The sequence below is a fragment of the Cervus elaphus genome, chromosome 5 (genome assembly GCF_910594005.1).
Source record: "Cervus elaphus chromosome 5, mCerEla1.1, whole genome shotgun sequence".
Classification (NCBI taxonomy): Eukaryota; Metazoa; Chordata; class Mammalia; order Artiodactyla; family Cervidae; genus Cervus; species Cervus elaphus.
The window spans coordinates 20,409,478-20,434,306 of NC_057819.1; the positions used below are offsets into that span (position 1 = coordinate 20,409,478).

At 48.7% G+C, this 24,829-nt stretch overlaps 1 protein-coding gene across 6 annotated transcripts in view; it reads right to left on the reverse strand.

The window, feature by feature from the left end:
- RILPL1 (Rab interacting lysosomal protein like 1) overlaps nucleotides 1–24,788 on the reverse strand; it is a 40,563-nt gene extending 15,775 nt beyond the window's left edge. For 2 of the 6 annotated variants that reach the window (XR_006341072.1, XM_043902025.1), the window contains exons 1-4: nucleotides 23,858–24,786; nucleotides 16,326–16,476; nucleotides 8,267–8,385; nucleotides 7,383–7,604 (exon numbers count right to left, since the gene is read on the reverse strand). Coding sequence is in view for 5 of the 6 variants with exons in the window: in XM_043902025.1 (XP_043757960.1) it covers nucleotides 7,383–7,604; nucleotides 8,267–8,385; nucleotides 16,326–16,476; nucleotides 23,858–24,166 (801 nt within the window). In the remaining variant the exon portion in view is untranslated. Of the gene's footprint in view, nucleotides 1–7,382; nucleotides 7,605–8,266; nucleotides 8,386–16,325; nucleotides 16,477–23,857 lie in introns of all 6 variants that reach the window. The other 4 variants (XM_043902021.1, XM_043902022.1, XM_043902023.1 and 1 more) reach the window with 4 other exon arrangements.
- Between the last annotated feature and the right edge of the window lie 41 nt (nucleotides 24,789–24,829).

The window sequence follows — 24,829 nt, forward strand, 5'->3', positions numbered from 1 at the left end:
TGTAGCCTGCCAGGCTCCTCTGTCCATGGATTTTCCAGGCAAGAAGACAGGAGTGCGTTGCCATTCCCTTCTCCAGGGGATCTTCCCAACCCAGGGATCAAACCCAGGTCTAATATTCACTTAATATGACTGAGCAACAACTTTGTGCCTGCTGGTCACTGAGCTAATGAGACGAATCAGACAGGTGGAGGTGGAGGAAAGATATACACAAACAGAAATTTATAAGATAATATAATGAAAGGTGCAAGGACATCAATTCTGAGAAGGACCACAGAAGATGTTACTGCAGATGTGGTCTCTGTGCACAGGGTCTTGCGGGATGTATAGGAGTTCACCAAGAACTCTGGGCCCACCCCAGTGGCCCCACTTCCACCCCACCCCCCTTTTATTTGATTCTGTGTTCTAAAACTCCTTTGAAGTAGTTGCCAATTGTTTTAGATCAGGATATTTCACATTAAAGTTTGGGTTTAGGGCTTCCTTTTGGGGAAAAAAAAGATGGAAAACTAGGTCACATGGAGTCTACATGGCAACACCGGGCTGGTGCTGTGTAGCAGCTACGTCCTTTCATGTGCTATTTCCACGGCTGCACACTCACCTCCCCCTTTTCCTTCCCTGCCTAGATCCCACAGGTGTTAAAGGCTGCAGACCGCAATCTCAGGCTCACACCCTCCAGGCCCCTCCCTTCCTCAAACAACCCAGGCTCTTACATTCACTGGGCAAGTCCCCTGCCTCGTTCTGTCTCTGGGAAGTGCCAGCTGACAGATGACCACATGCCTGGGGAAGACATAAAGCCCTTCAGGAGGGCTCCCAACCCCTCACTTTCCCAGAGGGCTCTGGGCAAGCTGCCTACTCCTTTCCGGGCCCGTGTTTCCCCATCGAGCCCTAAAAAACCCATTAATATTTCTAAGGGCTCTTCCCACCCCTACATCAGGGCATTCCTATGAATACAGGCTTTCAAGGTATGGTAGTTCCCTGCTCACCTCCATGGGTTGTCCTCACCCAAGACACCAAAGGGCTTGCTCAGAACCTGAGTTCTTTATCTCTGGCGAAAAGATAGCTCTTTTATCAGAGGAGCAATCTGATCCCCTTAAAGCTTGAGAGATGCCGAGACAGGTGTGCAAAAAAAAGTCCTGACTTCTGGGACTGCCGCGTGGAAGTGCAGAAGAGGATGAGATTGGGGCTTCAGCTTTTCCGGAGGCCACCAGGCACTGCTGCAGTGCCCTGGGCAGCCCAGTCCTCAAGAGACATGGCCAAGGCTCTTCCCAACATGGCAATCGGGTCAATCAGCAGCGAGCCTTCTAGACTTACCCCGTGAGGGACCACAGAGGTGGCTCGGGTTATCGCCAATTGTCTGTGGTCCCCTGAGGCTCTCTGGGCACAGCTTGAGGGAGATGCCAGAGGCCCCAGGTACTCCCCAGGGAGGCCCAGGAGACCAGCCGACAAGCAACGGGGCCTGTCCAGAGGCCTTAGGGAGGCAATACCCTCCATCAGGGCCCTCCATCCTGAGGCCTGGCCCCCTGGGCGTGCTCCCCTCACCCCACCACTGTCTGGGTCTAGCAAGATCACTTCCTGCGCTCCCAAGGCCCCTGGAACATACTTCTGAGCAGCCCTGGCCCAGCAATGGGGAATGACTGTGCTCTGGTCACCCTTGGTAGCTCCAGGCTACCATGGATAAATTCAGCGCCCAAAACCCTGGTTCACAGGCCAGTCATCAGGCCCCTCTCTGCTTTTCCTGTATACTTAAAAACAAACAAACAACCAGAAACAGGTTCACAGGCTTAGAAAATGAACTTACAGTTACCAATGGGGGAAGGGGGAGGGGGAGGGATAGTTAGGGAGTTTGGGATCAACATATACACTCTGCTGTATTTAAAATGGATAACCAACAAGGACCTACCGTGTAGCACAGGGAACTTTGCCTCATGTCATGTGGCAGCCTGAATAGGAGGGGAGTTTGGGGGAGAATGGAGACACGTATAGGTGTGGCTAAGTCACTTTACTGCGTACCTGACACTATCACAACATCGTTACTCAGCTATACTCCAATATAAAAAGTTAAAAACAAACAAAAAACCCCCCAACTTACTAAGAAATCAAGAGCTTAAAAGGCGGAGACACTGACATCAAAGAGGTACTATTAACTTTAAGTTTTCTCACTGGTTTTCCATAAAGTCCTTTAGACAAGAAGCCAACTTCATTTTCTTAAGGGTTTATATGTCCAGTTTTCAAAGGCAGGACAAACCACCAGTTAAACTATGAGAAGCTGGATGAACTAGAAAACATGCTGAGTAAGAAGGCAGTCAGGATCACATGGTGCACGAGTCCATTTCAACGAAATGTCCAGAAGAGGCAAATTCACAGAAACAGAAAGTAAATGAGTGGTTGCCAGGGGCTGGGGGGAGGGAGATGTGGAGTGACTGCTAATGCGTAGGGGGTTTCTTTCTGGGCTGATGGAAACGTTCTAGATAGTGGTGATGATCACACAATAGAGTGAATATATTTAATACTAAAAATCACTGACCTGGGGACTTCCCGGGAAGTCCTGTGGATGAGACTTTGCCCTTCTGGGACTTCCCTGGTGGTCCAGTGGCTAAGACCATGAGCTCCCAATGCAAGGGACCTGGGTTTGATCCCTGGTCGGGGAACTAGATCCCACATGCTGCAACTAAGACCCTGTACAGCCAAATAAATAAATATTATTATTATTTAACAAAAAAAAGAGAAGACTTTGTGCTTCTAATGCAGCAGGTGCAGGTTTGATCTCTGGATGGGGAAGTAAGATTCCACATGGCACGGCCAAAAAATTAAAAAATTTATCTGTACACTTTAAATGGCTGGATTGTATACCATGTGGATTACATCTCAATAAATGTTATAAAAATATACAAAGAGACCTGCCTACTGGAGATCACACTGAAATGACAGCGATAACGTCTCAGAAACAATCATATGAATCAAGAGGCAATGTTAAGAACAGACTCCTCTAGGCATATACCCAGAGAAAACCATAATTCAAAAAGATACACGCACCCCGGTGTTCACTGCCACTCTTTACAATAGCCAGGACACGGAAGCAACCTAAGTGTACATCAACACAGGAATGGATAAAGAAGCTGTGATACATATATACAAAAGAATATTACTCAGCCATAAAAAGGAATGAAACAGGGTCATCTGTAGAGATGTAGATGGAACTAGAGTCTGTCATACAAAGTTAAGTAAGACAGAGAAAAACAAATATCATATATTAGTGCATATATATGGACTCTAGAAAAATGGTATAGATGATCTTATTTGTAAAGCAGAAATGGAGACACAGAGAACAAACGTGTGGATACCAAGGCGGATGGGGTGGAGTTTGGGATGAATTGGGAAATTGGGATTGACATATATACACTATTGATACTACGTATAAAATAGATAAATAAGAACATACTGTGTAGCTCAATGCTCTGTGATGACCTAAGTGGGAAGGAAATAAAAAAAAGGGCGGGGGATACATGTATACATACAGCTGGTTCACTCTGCTGTACCGGAGAAACTAACACGATATTGTAAAGCAACTGTCTCCAATAAGGGCTTCCCTGGTGGCTCAGCTGCTAAAGAACCCGCCTACAACCCGAACCGGCAGGAGACCTGGGTTCGATCCCTGGGTTGGGAAGATCCCCTGGAGGAGGGCATGGCAACGTACTCCAGTATTCTTGCCTGGAGAATCCACATGGACAGAGGAGCCTGGTGGGCTACAGTCCATGGGGTCGCAAAGAGCTGGACACAGCTGAGTGATTAAGCACAGAACGGTACATACTCTGATAAAAGTGAAAAAAAGAAAAAAAAAAAAAAAAAAGAACGGATTCCTCCCCGGCTCTGGATCCCTGCATAGCTCCCATCTTCCCTCACTGATCTGGTGCCAGGACTGACCACCACCCCAGCCTCACCCTGCACAGTCTCTAGTCTGGCTTATGCCGTTCCTCTTGCCCCACATTCCATCCCCGGACATCCTACCCGGGCCACAGACCTTCCTCAAGGCCTTGAAGTCCTACATGGCCCTCATCTCCACTCAGAATTCACTGTGCCCTCCTCTGATCACCACCCTCTATCCAGCCACGCTAAGTTTTTTTTTATATTGGGAGTATAATTGCTTTACAATGTTGTGTTTATTTCTGCTGTACCATGAAGTGAATCAGCTGTATGTATACACACAACCCCTCCCTCCTGGACCGCTCTGCCAGCATCCCCGTCCCACCCCTCCAGGCCATCACAGAGCACCGAGCTGAGCTCCCTGTCTATTCAGCAGCTTCCCACTAGCTGTCTGTCTGACACATGGTAGTGCATATACGTCAGTCCTAATCGCCCAATATGTCCCACCCTCCCCTTCCTCCACCCTGTGTCGACATGTCTGTTCTCCACCTCTGTGTCTCTATTCTTGCCTTGGAGATAGGTTTATCTGTCCATTTTTCTAGATTCCATATATATGCGTTAATATATGATATTTGTTTTCTCTTTTTGACTTAATTCACTCTGTATGACAGATTCTAGGTCCATCCATGTGTCTACAAATGACCCCATTTTGTTCCTTTTAGTGCCAGCCATGCTAACTTTTAGATCTACTGAATCAAGTCAAGTTCATGTCCCTCATTTGTCAGATAAGAACCTATTACCCAAAGAGATGGACAGGCCTCAAGTCACATAGCAGCAGGTGATGAAGCCACCACTACCTGTAGCTTCCCTGTTTGAGTGACAAGCATCCTGAACGCCACTCAGCTCCAAGCGATGGTGTCAAGCCCTCAAAAGACACCCTGAGTTCAGGAACAGACGCTGCAGAGAGGCTTAGTGGGTTAGGCATAACTGCTCCTGGATTTTATACCTCTGTTTCTGCCCCACCTCCATGGAGCCAGAAAGGAAACTGAAACCTACCGGCAGCCAGGCCAAGGAGGTGTGAAGTGTCCTTGTCCGAAAGAGATCTGGAGCCGGGCTCAGAGTCTTGTGGCTAGGGGTGATGTCCTCAGGACCCAGGTCTGGACCAGCCAGAGACAGAACCTGAGCTCTCGTGGGGCTCAGGAGGCTGAAAGGTGGACCCAGGGGAGGTGGGAGGGAGTGACCACCCCAAGCTTCGCCTGCTGGTTCCTCCCCTCTGTCCCAAGGCTATCGACTTGGTCCAGTCCTCACCTTTCTTGCCTGGATTACTGCCAAGGGCTCCTGACAACCATGGCTGCCATCGTCTCTTTGTTCAACTGTCCTCCATATAAACTCAGAGCTGATCCTGTCACTCCCCTGCTGAAACCCTGTGTAAGAATCCACATCCTTCTCTGCTCAGAGTTTTGTGTGTGGCATTCTCAACCCTGACTCTCTGACATGGACAACAGCTGTTGTCCTGCCTGGCCTGCACATCTCTGGGCTGAGACATGGCAGTTTTCCTCTGGAGAAACTCCTCTTTCCTATTCTCCATGCATGTGGCTCAGACAGGCACCATCATGGATAGTTACGTGCTCAGATATGGGCAACATGTATAATCTAGACCTCAGATTGATTCAGGTGAGGTAACAAGAAGGTTCCTGAGACTTTTGCTGAGAATTTGAGAAGGAAGAAATTTCTTTCCACTGGGTTTGCAAAGCTGGTTGAGTACTAGAGGCCACTATATGGCAAGAGGCTGCTTGAGAATGACACCAACACAGAGAGAAGGGCTGAAACAAATTCCTGCCAGCGTCATTAGGGCACCTGGAACCAGCTATACCTGAAGCCATCATTAACTCAAAGCTTTTAGTTACACAATCCCAAATTCCTTTTTTTAAAAAAAATCCTTGAACCATTTTAAGTTAAGCTTTTGTCACCTGTAGCCAAAAGAAGATTCTACTCCAGTTTCCCTTTCAAGACTTCTCTCTCTTCCTCCCTATCTGTGTCTCAGAGGTTCTTGTCCTTCAAAGAACCTAGGAGTATATGGCCCAAATTCACATGATACTTAATGACTCTGCTGGGACTTGAGCCAGCCTGATGGAAAGCTCCTCTATCTTACCTCCCTCACCTGGAACCCAAGAGACCAGCACAGTGCCTGCAAACCGGAAAGTCAAAAAATATGTGCTGGAAGAAATGGGAAGCTCTGAGCTTTTTTCTAACAGTTTACTACATTTTTCTGAAACAGTATATCCATCTTCTACATCTGCTTATCAAAATCTTAGCATTATTATCACTGACATTCAGCTGAAGCAACAGTTGGTCTGTGAAATTCCATGCCACCCCCATCAGGATTAACTGCCCCATCTCTATGTTCCTGGAATATCCCAGGGGCACATCTACGTGGGAGATACCTTCGGTGCCCTGGGTCACATACTGGGCCCACCCGGATTTCCGCTGCAGCTGTGGTGCGGTTCCATTCATGTGGACAGGGCCCCACCTCGAGCACCCACTGGATGTCTTTCCATTTTTTAAAAAAAATATTTACTTCATTTATTTATTTGGCTGCACTGGGTGTTAGTTGCCACATGTGGGATCTTAGTTGCGGCATGCAGGATCTAGTTCCCTGAGCAGGCATCAAACTCAGGCCCCCTGGATTGGAAGCTTGGAATCTTAGCCATTGGACCACCAGGGAAGTGTCCTGTCTTTCCATTTTTCCCCCAGTTTCCGCTCCACAAGTTCTGCCTGGGAGTATTGGGAGGGATAACACCTCTGGGAACCCTCCTCCCCTTAGTAATTGGGGACAGGCAATTGTAGATCATTGCTCTAAGACTTTCTCCTCCAGAAAGACTGTTCTGGGAGGAGGTCCCAGAGGGACTGAGCTTCCCCATGGTGACCTCAATGACACACCCTCAAATTCCCTTTTCCTCCTTCCCTGTCTCAGTTCTCTGGTCTTTGCGATCCATCACCTCCCCAATTAACCTCCTGCCCACATCCCTGGGTCAGAAAGATCCCCTAGAGGAGGGCATGACAACCCACTCCAGTATTCTTGCCTGGAGAATCCCACGGACAGAAGAGCCTGGTGGGCTACAGTCCATAGGGTTGCAAAGAGTCGGACACAACTGAAGTGACAGAGCATGCATGCACACATGGTATGTTATGTGATTATCTGTCTAATGTCTGTCTCTCATACTGGTTGTAAGCCCCATGTGGACAGGAGTCCATTTTATCCCCCATGCCTACAACATAGTCAATAATTATTTGAATGAATGAATGAACAGCAGATGCCCAGTAACCACCACCGAGCTGGACACCCTGGGCTAGAATGCTGGGAGTCCTAGGTTCCAGGCCCAGCACTACCTCTGCCCAGCTGTGTGTCTCCTAGCCAGAAGCTGGCTCTCTCTGGGCCTCCCACTTCCCTCAAGTGTCATGGCAAAAGCCAAGGCAGCCTGGGCCACCTTGAGCCAGCCTACAGAAGCCGGCTTCCCACTCACCACAGGCTCCTCCTCTCCATTTTGGTTGGGTTCGCCTTGCAGCCTCTCTCGCAGCTTCCCAAGTTCCGCCCGCAGGCTGCCCATCTCCTGCTCCTTGGTTTGCAGATCCGCCTCCAGTTCTACCTTCTGTTCAATCAGGGCCTTCCCTTGGGCCTCTACCACTGTGACACGATGCCGGAGGTCATGGTTGATCTTCATCAGCCGAGTCTGCTGCTGCTGCAGCTGTAGAGAGAGAAAGCCCACTGGATGAGGCTGCCACATACAGTAGCTCATGTTGTGCACTAAACAAGGGCAAACTGTTTACAGGCGTGCCATTCATACTGTAGACGCTTTGATGTGCTTGAAATTTGTTCACATTCTTACAACTCTGCTGATGCCAGAGATGGGTAATTTATATATTTACTATGATAATTTTATGACAGGTGGAAGATAAGTATCTTGTTAGTATATGATGACAATTTCCCAACAGATGGAAGTAACACGCTTTGAGAAAGGGGTGTCTTTTTCTAATTTAGGCAGAGACAAAGTATAGGTTCTTGGAGGGGTCGGGACAATGCTGGGGCATGAAAGGGGTGAGCTGGAGGAAGCTTCAGGGTCAGAAAAAGGCTGACCAGGCCCTGGAACTTCCTCAGTATGTGTCAATAGTCAGGGCACTGGGCACTGCCATGTTCCCTCCTACTGTTCCAGTGAAGACTTGGCTGAGGGTCCTACCCATGGCAACGGTTTCAGGGCCGGGTCCACCAAGCCATGGCAGGATCCCCAGGTCACGGAGCAAATGGAAGGAGACTGAGGGGGAGAAGGGGAGCTTTTGGAGGGGAGAATGGAGTCCCTTGCTGGTACCTACCAGCCAGGAGTGGACATGGCAGGCAGGGCTCAGAACTTACCGCCTCAACATCCTCATTCTTCAGCCCCAGCTCCCGATCCTTGGCGCGGATCTCATCTCGCTGTTTGTCCACCACCTCCTTCAGCTTCTTCATCACCTGCCGCTCCCGCTCTGACATGCCTAGAGAGGGGCGAGAGGGACCAGAAGGTGAGTCTACCTCCCTCCCCTGCTTAAACCATCGGCAGGGATTTCCCTGGTGGTCCAGTGGCTAAGACTCTGCACTCCCAATGCTGGTGGCATGGGTTGGATCCCTGGTTAGGGAACTAGATCTCACATTTCCATTTCACAACAAAGAATTTTGCATGCTGCAACAAAGACCTGGCAAAGCTAAATAAATAAATATTTTAAAAATGTTCATAGCAGCATTATTTGTAATAGCCCCAAACTGGAAACTGCCAAAATGTCCATCAATAGTAGAATGAATAGATAAACCTTGAGAGTAACAGGCAATGGAATGCTACACAGCAGTGAAAAACAGCAACTACCAGCTCCATTTGAAATTGATAAAGTCAGTTATTTCTCCAGATACTCCCTGCTCCTCAAAGGTTACTCTTCAGCTGGAGTCCTGACTGTCAGGCCCCCAGACTGCTGATGGGGAATCACAGGGCCATCTGAGGATTCTGGGTACTGAGTATCCCTCTCTCAAAACTCCTGGGCAGCTGCTGTGAGGTGGGACCTGGGCCTGGGGTAGTGGAACAAGAAGACATGACTAACATTTCCAGAAAAAGCACACCTTAGACCCAATGCAAGAGTGAGTGTGTGTGTGTATCTCTGTCTGTGTAGGGGAGGGGGTCTGAAATCAGGTGCAAGCAGAGTCTGTGAAAAAGCCACAAAAACGTTTGCTGTCTGCTCTCTCAGCCCCCCATCCTGCAAAGCCCTGGGGCAGGAGTATCACGGGCTTAGGTCAATTTAATCCTTGGCGGGGCACATTCCACTCTGGAGAAATCAGATGAGTAGAACTAAAGTGGGATGGGGGCAGGGGAGTACGAGATCCAGAGAAAGGAAATCTGTATTTGGGATCCACCTGCATCTGAGTTCCCCAACCAGGGACTGAACCTAGGCCACCAGAGTGAAAGGGTCCCGTCCTAACCACTGGACAACCAGGGAATTCCCAAAGAAAGGATTTTTTTTTTTTTTTTTTGGCCACACCACATGGCTTGCAGGATCTCAGTTCCCAGGCTGGGGCTTGAACCCGGGCCATGGCAGTGAAGGTCCAGAACCCTAACCACTAGCCACCAGGGAACTCGCCATCCGTCACCTTCATGAGTGTTGGTGGCTGTAGGATGGAACAGTCAGAGAACAAATGGTCAAGGGCTGGGAGTCTGGGGCTAGGTTAATTGGACTCATTTGCAGCTGACCTGGCGCCTGTTTTCTGACTTGCAAATGGGGGTCATGTGGTTGCCCCATGTGGGGGGCTCTTATGAGGCTGCATCTGTTAATCTATGTGAAGTACTCACAACAGGCCTGGCACAGAGTGAGTGTCTCCAAGTGTCATTTTATGTATAAAATAGAAATACCAGTTCTCCCTGCTCCAAACGTTCTGCTAAGACAGAGTCTAAGAGTGCTGGAGAAGTGGTTTGAAAAACTGAAAGGTCAAGTGTTTTGAAGAGATTCACAGACATAGATAGGTAAAAGCCGGGAGTTGTGTTGTTACTCCCTCAGTCGTGTCCAACTTTTTGTGACCCCGTGGACTGTAGCCTGCCAGACTGCTCTGGCCATGGGATTTCCAGGCAAGAATACTGGAGTGGGTTGTCATTTCCTTCTCCAGGGGATCTTCCCGACCCAGGGATCCAACCTGTGTCTCCTGTACCTCCTGCCTTGGTAAAGGATTCTTTACCATCTGAGCAATTATTTAAGTCACCCAGCAATTCAAGACTCTGGGAGATAAATTAACGAGACATTCAGGGGACTTCCCTGGTTCTCCAGTGGCTAAGACTCCATATTCCCGATGCGGGGGGCCTGGGTTCGATCCCTGGTCAAGGAACTAGATCCTACATGCCGCAACTAAAGATCCTGCATGCTGTAATGAAGATCAAAGATCCCAAATGTGATCCCAAAGTTTCCCAATGTGAAACTAAGACCCAGTGTACCCAAATAAATAAGTAAATAAAAATGTTTTAAAAAAGAAAGTGCACCCTTGTGCCCAAGGGCAGGGCAGGGTGTACACTCTGAGGTGTAACTTACACTCCAGAGCTCGCTGCCCTGCACGGACTTTATTTGGCTTCCTCCTTTCCCTGTCCTGATCCCTCCACTCCCCCCAAGAGTCTTTTCTAGGGGGCACTTCCTTAATAAATCACCTGCAGAGGAACATCCTCGTCTCAGGGTCTCCTTATAGAAGATGCTGATATAAACAGAGCTTAGCTCATTCTATCCTCAGAATACTTTACAAAGTAGGAATCCTGCTGTCCCCACTGTACAGTTGAAACTGTGGTGCACAGTAGCTAGTGAACTTACACAAGGTCACACAGCTGATGAGCGGAGCTACCAGGATTCAGGATTCAGGCACTGTTCAGGATTCAAGACAGTGTATTAAAAAGCAAAGATATCACTTTGCCAACAAAGGTCCGTCTAGTTAACGCTATGGTTTTTCCAGTAGTCATGTATGGATGTGAGAGTTGGACCATAAAGAAGGCTGAGCGCCGAAGAAATGATGCTTTCAAATGTGGTGCTGGAGAAGACTCTTGAGAGTCCCTTGGACTGCAAGGAGATCAAACCAATCCATCCTAAAGGAAAACAACCCTGAACATTCATTGGAAGGACTGATGTTGAAGATGAAGCTCCAATACTTTGGTCACCTGATGCGAAGGTCTGACTCGTTGGAAAAGACTCTGATGCTGGGAAAGATTGAAAGCAAAAGGAGAAGGGGGCAGCAGAGGATGAGATGGTGAGATAGCATCACTGACTTAACGAGCATAAATTTGAGCAAACTCTGGGGGACAGTGGAGGACACAGGAGCCTGGTGTGCTGCAGTCCATGGGGCCGCAAAGAGCCAGACACGACTGAGCAACTGAACGACAACCAGGATTGAAACTCAGGTAGCCTAGCTCCAGGGTCCACACACTCTTGCCACCACTTTATCAACCCTCAAAGTGCTGTATATAAAATACACATCAGCCATCAACGGATGGGTGGATCAACAAAGTGTGGTCTATCCATACAATGGGATATTATTCTGCCTTAAAAAGGAAGGAAATTCTGACACATACAACATGGATGAAAGTCAAGGACATTTATGCTCGGTGAAGGAAACCAGTCACAAAAAGACAGATATCGCATGATTCCACTTCTGTGAGATACCTGGAGTACTCAAAATTATAGAGACAGAAAGTAGAATGCCAGTTGCCAGGGGCTGGGGGAGGGAGGAATGGAGAGTTATCAATTAACGGGACAGAGTTTTAGATCTGCAAGATGAGACGAGTTCTGGAGTTCGGCTGCACGATGTGAATGTACTAGACCCAGCTGAATTGTATACTGGGTTAGATGGTTAAGATGATAAATATTATGTGCATATTACTACAACAAAACATATATAAGACTTTCCTGGTGGTGCAGTGGATAAGAATCCATCTGCCAATGCAGGGGACACAGGTACGATCCCTGGTCTGGGAAGATCCCACCTGCCACGGAGTAACTAAGCCCGCATGCCACAACTACTTACTGAGCCCAAGCTCTAGGGCCTGCAAGCCACAACTACTGAGCTGGCATTCCTAGAGCCTGTGCTCTGCAACAAAAGTAGCCGCCATTCAGAGCAACTAGAGAAAGCCCTAGCACAGCACTGAAGACCCAGCGCAGTCAAAAATAAATAAATAAAAACAAAACATATATATAATACTGGAGAAGGAAATGGCAACCCATTCCAGTATTCTTGCCTGGAAAATCCCTTGGACAGAGAAGCCAGGTGGGCTACAGTCCATGGGGTCACAAAGAGTAGGACACGATTTAGCAACTAAACATCGACAACATAATATATGTATAACATTATATATAAATAAATAAGCTACAAAATTTCAAAGACTTAATGTGAAAAAAAGTATGCAAAATATCCTACGGATAATTATTTATTGATTTGGCTGCATCATGCAGTTTGCAGGATCTTGGTTCCCTGACTAGTACTGAACCCAGACCCTTGGCAGTGAAAGCGTGGAGTCCTAAGCACTGGACCACCTCAGAATTCCTCTACTGATGATTTTTTAAATAGATTACATGTTGAAGGATGATACCTTGGACTTATTGGTTTAAATAAAAATATTAATGAAATTACTTTCACCTTTTTACTTTTTTAAATGCCAGCCCTAGAAAAATTATAATCATATCTGTGACTTGCCTACACTTTTTGGTAAAAGGTAAAAGATGTTCATGATTGAAAGAGCAACCAAAATATTGCCTTATATATATATTTTTTGAACAGTGCTGTTCTCAGCTTCCCTTCAGAAAATGGCTAAGTGGTCAATCTTCAGCCACTCCTAGTAACAAGAGTTGTTTGTCCAGAGCCCAGGAGTTTTTCTCCAGAGGCCTGGGCATATTTTTGTACCCCCACCCCCCAGTGCCATCGCTTCCGTATCTGTAATTCATCTCGGCATGTGCTAACCAGTAGTTTCAAAGTGCTGACAGGACAGTTTCCAAATACAAGAGGCAGCGAAGTGCTTTTTCATCTGGAGATTTTGGGGAGGTGGAGACAAGAGACTGGTGGGTGCTCTGAGCCCAGCGCCCAGTATCAATGGCTGGGAAAGCAGCACTGTTCCAGGCAGGGTTGGCTCTTATTTTTGTTTTGTTTTTCTTTTTTAATGATTTCATTTATTTATTTTTGGCTGTGCTGGGTCTTCCGGCTGTGTGGGCTTTTCTGGGGTTGCAGTGAGCAGGGGCTCCTCTCCAACTGTGGTGCTTGGGCTTCTCACTGCGGTGGCTTCTCTTGTTGCAGGGCACAGGCTTCAGGCCTCGCAGGGCACGAGCTCAGCAGCTGCAGCTCCCAGACTCTAAAGCACAGGCTCAGCAGTTGAGGCTTAGTTGCTCCACAGCATGTGGGATCTTCCTGGATCAGGGACGGAACCTGTGTCTCCTAAATTGGTAGGTGGATTCTTTGTCACAGAGTTGATAGGGAAGCCCTCTTTTTTTCCTTTTCATAGATTTTTTTTTTAACTTAGTTTTTGGCTGCCCTGCGTGGCATGTGGGATCTTTGTTCCGCAACTAGGACTCGAACCTGTGCCCCAGCCATGGAAGCCAGAGTCTCAACCACTGCACCACCAGGCAAGTCCCAGGGCCGGCTCTTCTAAGCAGGCACCCCACCCCCCTCATCCCCTATATCTCTAGTTTGCCCCAAGTGGTGCTGGACACATAGTCCAACTTCATGGGGGCACCTCTCCCCAGTACCCCTCTGTCCTATGTCTGCTCCTCTTCCAGGTGGAAGCAATGCTCTTGTCCCTGTTGTGTTCCCACGGCTTCCCGTGCAAAATAAAAATAACCATGAGAGGCATGCCTGGCATCCACCCAGTTTCTCCACTTGGGTGGGGGCTGCAGCCGCGCAGAACACCCGAGCCTCGCTGAGCTCAGCCCTGCGAGCCGGACCCACGCGAGATGCCAATTAAGTGCGTCTCAGATGGCACCTGTGTGGGCTGCCTGATGAAGAGCCCAGCAGGGATGCAGAGAGCCGAGGCACGGCCCTCCCACACGGAGGGTGCCGCGTACACACAGATGCAACGGGCCCCGAGAAAGCAGCTCCGGGTATTGGGACCCACACCTGGCAGAGCCGAGGCCTCCGGGGCATCACTGGGGCAGGCAGGGGAGTTCCCACATCACCCCTGGAGCCCGCTGGGTGACCTCCAGAAATGTCACAAACCAAAAGATGGCTAAGGGTGCCTCATGAAGTTCAACAGTTACCACAGGCCGCAGCAATTCCACTTCGAGGTATATACCTCTCGAAGCACCGAAAACAGGGACTTCCCTGGTGGTCCGGTGGATAAGACTCCACGCTCCCAATGCAGGGGACCGTGGTTCCATTGCTGGTGGGGGAACTAAGATCCCAAATGCCCCAGTATGGCAACAAAGACGCAGGACAGCCACAATTTATTTAAAAGAAAACTAAAAACACCAAAAACGTTATGTCCACATAAAACACATACCAGAACCTTCACAGCAGCACTCTTTACAACAGCCGAAAGTTGGAAACAACCCGGCGTCTGTCAGTGAAGCATGGGATAAAAACAAAACATGGTCCAAACAGACAAGGGAATATTATTAAGCCATGAAGAGAAGGATGCACCCCCTCAGCCTGTTTTCCTCTTCTTTTTCAAAAAGAAGATTGGATAACAGTAGCTCATAGTAACAATAGTTAAAAACTTTCAGAGTGTGGACACCAGGTACAATTGTAAGCAGTTTACATGTATTAATTCATTTAATCCTCATAACAATCTGATGACAGAGACAGGGTTATCTGCCCCATTTTCACATGGGGCACTTAGGCACACCAAGGTCAAATGACTTGAGCAAGGTCACTCAGCAGGTAAATATCAGGTTAGGAATGACCCCTGGTTAGCATGCTTTGAGCACCAATGTTTATCACTGCTAAGACTTTTGTTTTCACTGCACCATTCATGATCAACAAAGGAAACCCAAGGAAAAGAGGACGGCAGCACCTGGATCAGACATTTCCTTTCTCCTTGGTCCCTACAGTCCTTATACAGTGCGGTACTTTATACTCACAAGAGTTGTAAACTCTGAACTTCAGGTCTCCTCCCTGGAAGTCCATTCCCTTTCATAACAAACATGAGGAAGGGTTTGTGTTGGGACCCAAGGACTTTACTCAGACTACAGAGATGGGTCTAGGACTTCCCTGGTGGTCCAGTGGCTAAGACTTCAAGCTCCTAATGCAGGGAGCCCAGGTTTGATCCCTTTTCAGGGGACTAGATTAGACATGCTACAACTAAGAGTTTGCCTGCTATAACTAAAGATCTCAAGTGCCCTAAGCTGAAGCAGCTCATCAGGGACCAGACCAAATCTTTCTGTCTTTGCTTCCCCAGCACCAGCAGAGGGCCTGGAGTGAAGGTTCTAGATAACTGTTGGTAGGATGAATGACAGCTGAGATGCTCCAGCACCATTAAGATCTGGGCGGCCATCCTGGCTTGCTCATTGTTAAACATATGCCCATGACATGTACCTCAAATCTCTTCCTAGCACACTCAGAATAAAATCCAAACCTAGGTCTCTAAGGGGCTATGCGATCTGATCCCTGCTGGCCCCTCTGACTTCATCTTTAACCACCTTTGGCCTTGATCATCTTCTGTGATGCTGGTCTCCTTGGCTTTCCATAAACAGTCATGCCCCAGGGCCTTTGTACTTGCTTTCCCCCCAAGATATTTGCATGGTTCGCTCCATGACTTAACTAGGGCTCAGATGTCACCTCATCAGAGGGGCCCTCCTTGATCACTGTATCTAAAAAAGCTCCCAAGCAAGTCAACTCTATCATATTCCACCCACCTTCCTTTTCAGTTCTTCCACAACCTGGGTCAGAATCAGGACTGTGTTTTCTGTTTACATATTTTTCATCTATCTCTTCTGCACTAAAACATAAGCTTCACGATGGCTAGGGCTTTGTCTTGTCCAAGGTATATCCCCAGTGCCTAGAAAAGAGTCTGGAAAAGTGAGGAACCTCTAACAATTTATTAAATGAACCTCTCAGTTTCATCACCTGTAAACCAGGCTACACAATTTCTCTCGGGCAAAGTGATGGTGGGAATGGCTTCCCCAGTGGCACAGTGGTAAAAAACCCGCCTGACAATGCAGGAGACACAGGATTGTTCCCTGGTCTGGCAAGATCCCCTGAAGGAGAAAATGGCCACCCACTCCAGTATTCTTGCCTGGGAAATCCCATGGACAGAGAAGCCTGGTGGGCTACAGTCCAGAGTCACAAAGAGTCGGACACAACTGAGCACACACGCCTGGCATGTGATGGTGTAAATGCACGTGATGTGAGACACGGTGCTTGGGGACCATCCTCAGGAATGTCACTGGTGATGACGATGGGAAGAGCCTTTCCCCTCACCTCCCATGCCAGCCCCTCCTCTTACCTTCATGTTTCTGGAACTCCTCCTCGGAGAAGCTGACGTCCTTGTGGGAGAGGTTGGTCATGAGCTGCTTGTTCTCCTCTTGCAGCTGAGCGATCTGAGAAAGGAGGTCTTGTGCTTCCCCTCGCCACACGTCCTCCACCAGCTCCAGCTCCTGCAAGGGCGAGGGGCCAGCATGGGGTCACTCATTGCCTGCCCAGGGCAACAGCCTCACCCACCCCATCCCGGACCCTCAGGAGCAGCTCAGAGATGCTGGAGCTTTGGGGTTGTTCCCTTCTCCACAAGAACCAGACATCAGCAGGTGAGCAGTTCAGGCATCACTAGCCCACAAGGCAACTTCACAAAAACTAGAAGGTGCCCTTCCTCTGGGCAAAGCCCACACTTACACTGTTAGGACCCATGCAGGTTAGAACTGCCCTGAAGACAACCATGGCACTGGATCTGCACCTTTTAACAACCCAGACAGGAGACGGAGGATGCAGGGGTAGCCCCAGGTTACAGGGGCCTGAACATACCTGCCCTTTGGGGAGGTCACATCCCTGATCCTCGGGCAGACTTTCCATCCCAGCAGGACACACCTCTTTCCAAGAGGCAGAGAGGGCTGCAAAGATCCCAGGGATGCTCCCTGGCTCCGAAGCTCCTAGTATACCTGAAACAGGCACCTCTTCAAGTAGCCTTGAGCAACTAACTTTAGAACTCTGAGCTTCAGCTTCCCTTAGCTGGGGAGCCCTAATATCAAGGCTCACAGTGAAGAAAACAAAAACACTAATGTTTAAAGATACATGCACCCCTCTGTTTACAGTAACATTATTTACAATTGTCAAGATCTGGAAGCAACCTGAGTGTCCACTGAGAGATGAGTGGATAAAGAAGATGAGGTATATTTACACAACGGAATATTACTGAGCTGTAAGAAAGAATGAAATCTTGCCATCTGTGACATGGATGGACCTAGAAGGTATGATGCTAAGTGGAACAAGTTAGACAGAGAAAGACAAATACCATATGATCGCAGTTATCTGCAGAATCTACAAAACAACATAGATACAGAGAACAAACAGGTGGTGGCTAGAAGGGAGGGGCTGGAGAGGGAGTGAAATACGTGAAAGGGGTTAAGAGGTACAAACCTCCAGTTACAAAATAAATAAGCCACAGGGATGTAATATATAGCATAAGGAATACAGTCAGTAGTATTGTAATAACTTTGCATGGGGACAGATGGTTACTAGACTTATCATGGAGATCATTTCATAATGTACATAAATGTCAAATCACTACACTGCACACCTGAGACTAATATATAACATTGTGTGTCAACTATGTTTCAGTAAAAAAAAAAAATAAAGGCTCACTGATTGAATGTGAGGATAAACAAGACACCTATTAAATTATTTTGTGGATGGCTGTAATCAGAGAAATGCTGTAATCAGAGAAACAGATAATAACAAGTGTTGACAAGGATGTGAAGAAACTGGAACCCTCCTGCATCACTGGTAAGAATGTAAAATGGTGCAACCGCTGTGGAAAACAGTCTGGCAGTTCCTCAATAAGTTAAACATAGTTACCATATGACCCACCCATTCCACTTGTAGGGTCTGAGAAATGAAAACATGTGTCCACACAAAAACATCTACATGAACCTTCACAGCAGCATTATTCATAATTACCGAAAGGCAGAAACAACTCAAACGTCCATCAATTGATGAGCAGGTACATGAAACGTGGTGTGTCCACATAACAGAATGTAATTCAGACAAAAGGAATGAAGCATTGACACAGGCTACAACTTTGATGAGCCTTGAAAATACGATGCTGAGCGAAAGCAGCCAGATGCGAATGGTCACTCAGTGTGTAGCTCCGTTGATGGGAAATGTCCACGATACAGATGAACATACAAAATCCACAGATACAGAAAGTATACTGGCAGCTTGGCAGGGGCAGAAGGGTTGGTGGGGTATAAGGAACGGCTGTTAATGGGCCTGGGTTTTCTTTCTGGAGTAATGAAAATGTTCTAAAACTGACTGTATTTTTCCAAGTCTGGAAAAATACTAAAAAAACATTGAATTGTATGCTCTGAATGGGTGAACTGTATGGTATGTGGATTATATTCAATAAAGCTGTTGCCAAAAAAACAGGTATTTTGTAAAACCATTAACTGTATAGAATGCTTGCTTAAAGCATGGATACCGGAACCTGTTGACCTGAGCATGAATTTAATTTCTGCCACTTACTAGCTGATCTTGGACAAGTTATTCAATCTTTGGGTGCCTTGGAAATGAGGAAGATAGTGTAGTATCTACCCTGCAGGTTGTCATGAGGATTAAATGGTTAATATATGTAGATATTTGGAATTATGCCCAGTACTCAGAAAGTGCTAAACACATGTCTGCTAATTTCTGGTCCTCCTACAACCCATCCCAAGCCGGCCCAGGTGGCCAGATGTCAGCATTGCCTCCGTTCATCTTTTAAATGAGTTCCTAAATCCCATCACCTTCATCAGGAAGCCTGCTGAACTGGGGAAACGAGAGGTAATGACTTAAGTATTCACACAGCTGGTTCAAGGTCACCAGGGGGAGGTGAAGGGTGGGGCCACAGGGCAGAAGCAGTGATTGAAAGATGGAGTGGCCATAGGACCTTCCCACATGCAGGTATGGACTGGGGGTAGAGTCAGGCTCTTCCTGCCCCAGGCCTCTCTGCTCCCAGCTGACAAAGGCTGGGTGCACAGAGGACCCCAGGGCTATTAGCCTATCAGTCAAGTGTAACTGGCTGGAGGGGGCAGAACAATGGCCCCCAGAGATGTCCACAGCCTAATCCCCCTGGAACCTGAGAATATGTGACCTTGTGCGGCAAAAGGGACCCTGAGATGGGGAGATGCTCCTGGGTTATCACAGGTGGGCCCAATGTAATCACAAGGGCCCTTAAACATGAAAGAGGAAGACAGGAAGGGCAGAATCAGAGATGATGGGGGGAATTCCCTAGTGATCCAGGGGTTAAGACTCCACGATCCCACTGCAGGGGACTCGGGTTCAATCCGTGGTCAGAAAACTAAGATCCCGCATACAATGTGGTGACAGAAGCAGAGATCACAGTCAGAGATTTGATGATGCCACACTGCTGACTCTGAAGATGGAGGAAGAGGCCACAAGCCAAGGGATGCAGGTGGCCTCCAGGAGCTGGAAAAGGCCAGGAGATGGATTCTCCCCTAAAGTTGCCAGAAGGAATGAATTTCCTGACACCTGTTTTTAACCCAAGTGAGAATCCTTTCTGACTCTTGACCTCCAGAATTTTATCCAGTATTCTTCATATTGATATTATTCATAGTATCATATTATCCAACGTGATAATAAATTTGTGTTTTGAGTCAGTAAGGCTGTGTTAATTAGCTACAGCAGCAAGAGATGAATACATTTCATCTATTATCCCTCAGTTCTTTTTTTTATTCTTCTCTCAGTGAACTGAACTTGATGCCGGGGGAGCTGGTTCTTGCCCCTGAGCTGATCAAGGACAATTTGATCTTGCCTCCACACCAGCTAAAAAGGCTTTTCCAGGAAGTAGCCCCTGACTGATCATCTCCTTCACCTTTTCTCAGCACTGTTTTCAAACTCCTTATGCAGGCCCATGAGGCCCAGAGTTATCAGATCCCTGAACCTCCCTGAGAGATTCCCAGTTGGCTCAGGGGTAAAGAACTTGCCTGCCAATGCAGGAGGTTCAAGAGATGCGGGTTCAATCCCTGGGTCGGGAAGATCCCCTGGGTAAGGAAATGGCAACCCACTCCAGTATTCTTGCCTGGGAAATCCCAAGGACAGAGGAGCCTGGCTGCTACAGTCCACGGGGTTGCAAAGAGTTGGACACAACTTAGCCACCAAACAACATCTCCCTGACCTCTTCCTCACTTGCTCTGTTCTTGCCATACCAGCCTTCTTTGTATTCCATGCACACACCAACCTCCTACCTCAGGGCCTTTGCACTTGCTGTACTTCCTGCCTAGAATGCCCCTCTCCAGATCCCCCTATGGCTGGTACCTACCCTTCATTTGGATCTCAGCTCAGATGGCACCTTCTCAGGGAAAGCATTCCTGACTGCTCCATCTGTGAGACCCCAGTGCTGACCAGTCTCTTTTATATTTCCCCATTTTATCTTCTTCATGGCACTTATGATAAGCTGAAATTTTTTAAACTGTAAAAAAAAAAAAAAACAACCTATCTCCTCATGCTAGAATCATATCATTCCATCAGAGTAGCCATTAGTCATGTGTCTACTGAGCACTTGGAATGCAGCTGGTCTCAACTGAAACATGCAGTGAGGGCTAAACACTCACCGAATTTCAAAGACATAGTAGGAAAAAAAGAATGCAGAATACCTTATTAATAATATTTTGGTAACTGTGTGGTGATGGATGCTAACTGATCTTAGGTGGTAATCATTTTACAACATACACATATATCAAAGCATAATGCTGTACACCTAAAACAGTGTTATCTGTCAATCACATCTCAATAAAAAGTACCTTTACATTGACTACATGTTGAAATAACATTTTGGAAAGCCTGGGTTTGGTATGTTATTAAAATTAACTTCATCTGAGGAATTTCCTGGGTGTCCAGTGGTTAGGACTAGGTGTTTTCATTGTTCTGGGCCCAGATTCAATCCCTGGTCAGGGAGTTAAGAATCCGCAAGCCACAGGTGAGGTAAAAAAAAAAAAATGTTAACCTTACCTACGTCTTTGTATCAATGTGACACACCACATTTATTTCTATGGGACAGCACTGCACTAGAAAGTCAAGCCCTTGAAGACAAAGACCTCATCTCTTGTGGTCACTGCTGTGACCCAGAACAGTGCCTGGCACTTTGTAGGTACTCAATAAATATATCTGTTGAATGAATAAATTAATAACGTACACTATTTACATGATATGCATCTGCCACTGCTTTCTAAAGTCTCTGTGTTTTTCCCGTCTTCCCTGTTATGCACTCGCTGCCTGAGATGAGGACCTGGTCTTCCTTTCCTTTGCATCACCCATGCCACCTGGGAAGGCACTGTGCAAGCTGTGGTTGGTCAACAGGGTTGCAGACTGAGCAACCAGGTAGTACCTGATAAGACTGTGGCCTAGGTCTGAGTGATGAACAGACTGAGGCTGGGGGTCTTTTGGGAGGAGGAATAGAAGAGAGTGTACAGGCTTTACTGGAGCCATATTTGCTTTGTTTTTGGTTTTATGACTGTGCCATGCAGGATGCAGGATCTTAGTTCCCCAAGCAGGAATCAAACCGGTGTACCCTGCATTGGGAGCTTGGAGTCTTAACCACTGGATCGCCCGGGAAGTCCCTGGAGCCAGTTGAAAGAGAGAGAAGGAAGAAAGGAAAGAAGGGAGGGAGGGAGAAAAGGTGGGAGGCAGGAATGAACAGACAGACAGATAAGATCAAGGACATGCTAAGAAGATTTTTGTGGAAATAACACCTTGAAAGATCTTTTGAGGCTTATGAGGGGGTGGGGGTGGGGTGGAGGAGGGAATAAGAGGAGTCTCTTTTGATTTCAAGAATATGAAGTAAAGGGGACTGGAACTGGGATAGAAAAAAAAAGGACTTCGTCCTCTGAATTATAAAAGATCATCCTCAGTGTTTACAAACGAGCCCTGGATCTGAACACACTGGTGTTTACTTCTTGGCCAATAGCACTCCAGAAGTGACAAGTGCAGCTGGCTGGGAATTCCACCTGACTCCAGGCCTAGTGGCCTCCGATGGCTCCCAAGGGTGTCTCCCAGCTCAGCTGCAGCAGAACTTAAAATGCCAAGGATGGGGACACAGGTGCCAGGGCTTGTGTGATTTGGGCTAAGGCCCTTAGTCATTGTCAGTAAGAAGCAGTTTGTACGTGAGCAGCTCAAGGTGCCTTCCTTCCTCGACCTTTTGGGAGAGATGGAAGGGGTAGGAGTCCGGGTACCTAGGTGGGGGGAACAATTCCAACATCAGCCTAAGAGAATTCAGTGAAAGCCCCTCCTGACCCAAAAACAAAAGTCAACACTTGGCAAAGCCCTCAAAATGGACCAGGTTTTGTTCTGAGCACTGTAACTCTATGAGATGGGTACTATTAATATTATATTTCCCTATTGTATAGCCCAGAAGCTGAGGCACAGAGAGGCAAGGTGATTTGCCCCGGGTCACACAGCCCATGAGTGACAGCGCTTTAAACCAGGCTATCTAACTCCAAAGGCCCTGCTCCTGGGAATCTTGACTTTAATTACGGGGCAGGGGACATTTTCAAGCTCCCTGTGAGATCTTGGAAACACCATCTAGGGCTTGGGAGCTTGAATTTCCTACCTACGGTGTCTGATGATAAACACAATCAAACCTCCAAAACATGAGTGCTTTGAATCACCCAGGGATCTGCCCTTAAGGTTAAGGCTGCGAACACAGCCCAGGCTCTCTTCCTTGAAAAGACACAGACCTCAAAGTACACAGTAGGTTGATGGCTGACTGTGGAGTTCCAGAGAGGCCAAGGGTATTTTCCTGAGGGCACACAGTGAGTCGGAGTCTGCTCAGACACCCTGATCCTCCAAGGAGAAGCGTTTCCTCTGATTCTCAGTCTCAAGGGTCTGACAGGAGCTTCCCTGGGCTGAGGTTGGGACAGGAAACCACATGTCTCCCACTTCCTTTTCCCCAGCCACCTCATGTGGACTGTGAGGAGTCCCTGATTCATGGGCTCAGGATTCTTGGTCGTAAGCAGAGGCTTAGCCTTAAAGGTGCCCCAAATCATCTTCCTCCGATTCAAAGAGGGTGGGGAAGAAACACTAGAATTACCTCCATGGAGGCTGGGAGTCTCAGCACTAACTTGGGACAAATCCCTCCACGCGGATCCTCAGTTTCTTCATCTGTAAAATGAAGGGAATTATCCCTACCTCACAGAGTAAAGTCAAAGTGGGGAAACCAACCCAGGTTAATAAACTCGAAGGAACTCTGGAGGGTCATTGGCAATCAAGAGCCCAGAGACTGAGGGTCAATGAACTCAGCGGCTGGAGGTCCCATCCCCTTGGCTCTGAAAAGGTCTGGAGTAGGATGAAGAAAGGAGTCCTGTGTCACACCTTCTGGGTGTGACATGCTACCTTCTGGGTAGCATGAAAGGTAGGGGCGCTTATTTCATTTCTGGAAAAGAATAATATTATCTAAGCACTTTAGATACTATTCCATTTAATTCTTATAAGGCGGGTCTTATTCCTATCGCCATTTGATATGTGAGGAAATGAAGCACAGAGAGGCGAAATAACTTACTCAAGGTCACACTGCTATTAAATGGTAAAGGTGGGGTTGGAACTCAGGCCTGACTCCAACCAACTACCCTTAATCTCTGCGGGTGGTACATGCCAGGTGCCCAGGCTGGGTAAGAGAGGGCCAGGGGCCTCGCTCCTTCCCTCATCCAGTAGGATCTTCTCTCCTCTATTCCTTGTATACACATACGTGTGCACCTACAGAACCCTAGTGCTGAAGGGCCCCCTAGGTCCCAGCGGCCCCATTGCCCGGATGGGCAGACTGAGGCTACCGCCCACCTTCTGGTGCTTGCGCTCCTTCTCGATGCGGTCCATCCTTTCCAGTCGCAGTCGGTCCAGCTCGAGGCGCAGCTCGTCCAGTTCGGGAGCAACGTGGTGGCGGCTGACGAGCACCTCCAGGATCTCCAGGACACGCACGACCTTGGGCATGAGGCGCGCGATGGCCTCGCAGCCGTGCTGGTCGATGACCCGCTCGAACTCGTGGCCCACGAGCGACGCGATGTCGTACACGTCCATGACCGTCAGCTCCGCCACGTTCTTCTCCAGCGCCGACTCGGCCGCCAGCGCCGACCCCCGGTCCTCCTCCATGGCCCCCCCGCCCAGCCTCTCCCCCACCCCGCAAACTAGTGCAACTCCCAAACTTGCCGCTGTCGAGGGCAGCGCCGGGGCCGGGCCCACCTTTCGCCGCCGCCGCCGCCGGCCCGCGCTTAGCTGGCCCTCGGGCGAGGGCGCAGCTGGCAGGCGACGGGCGTCGGCATGGGCGGAGGCGGCGGGCCGGAGCCGGGGGTTAGCGATCAGGGTGCGGGTCTCGGCGCCCGGCTCGGCCCGGAGCCTGCTCCCCAGTGAGGGGAGGAGGAGGAGGCGGCGGCGGCGAGGAAGGCGCGCGCGTGCGCAGGCCCGCGGCGCCTCCCAAGTTGGGAATCCGAGTTGGGCGCAATGGAGGCGCGGGGTCTGGCTGGAGACGGGGTTCCGCTGCCCTCTCGCAAGCAGTCCTCGCCCGAGGGCTCGCTCCCACGCCCGTGGCCTCAGAAGGAAGGGCGGCCGCGGCTCCTCCGGGAAACTTTGGCGGCGGCGACGCTGGCTGACCAGCTCCCCCCGCGGGGATGCCGCGCGCCCCGCCCCGATCCCGGCCTGGAGAGGGGCGCGCCCGGCTGCCGCCGCCCGAGGACGCCCTGGGGTCCCGGCGGGCGCCGCACCCCCACCCTCCGACTCTGCAGCCCCCCGCCCCGCCCCCGCCGCTCCACCCGCGGG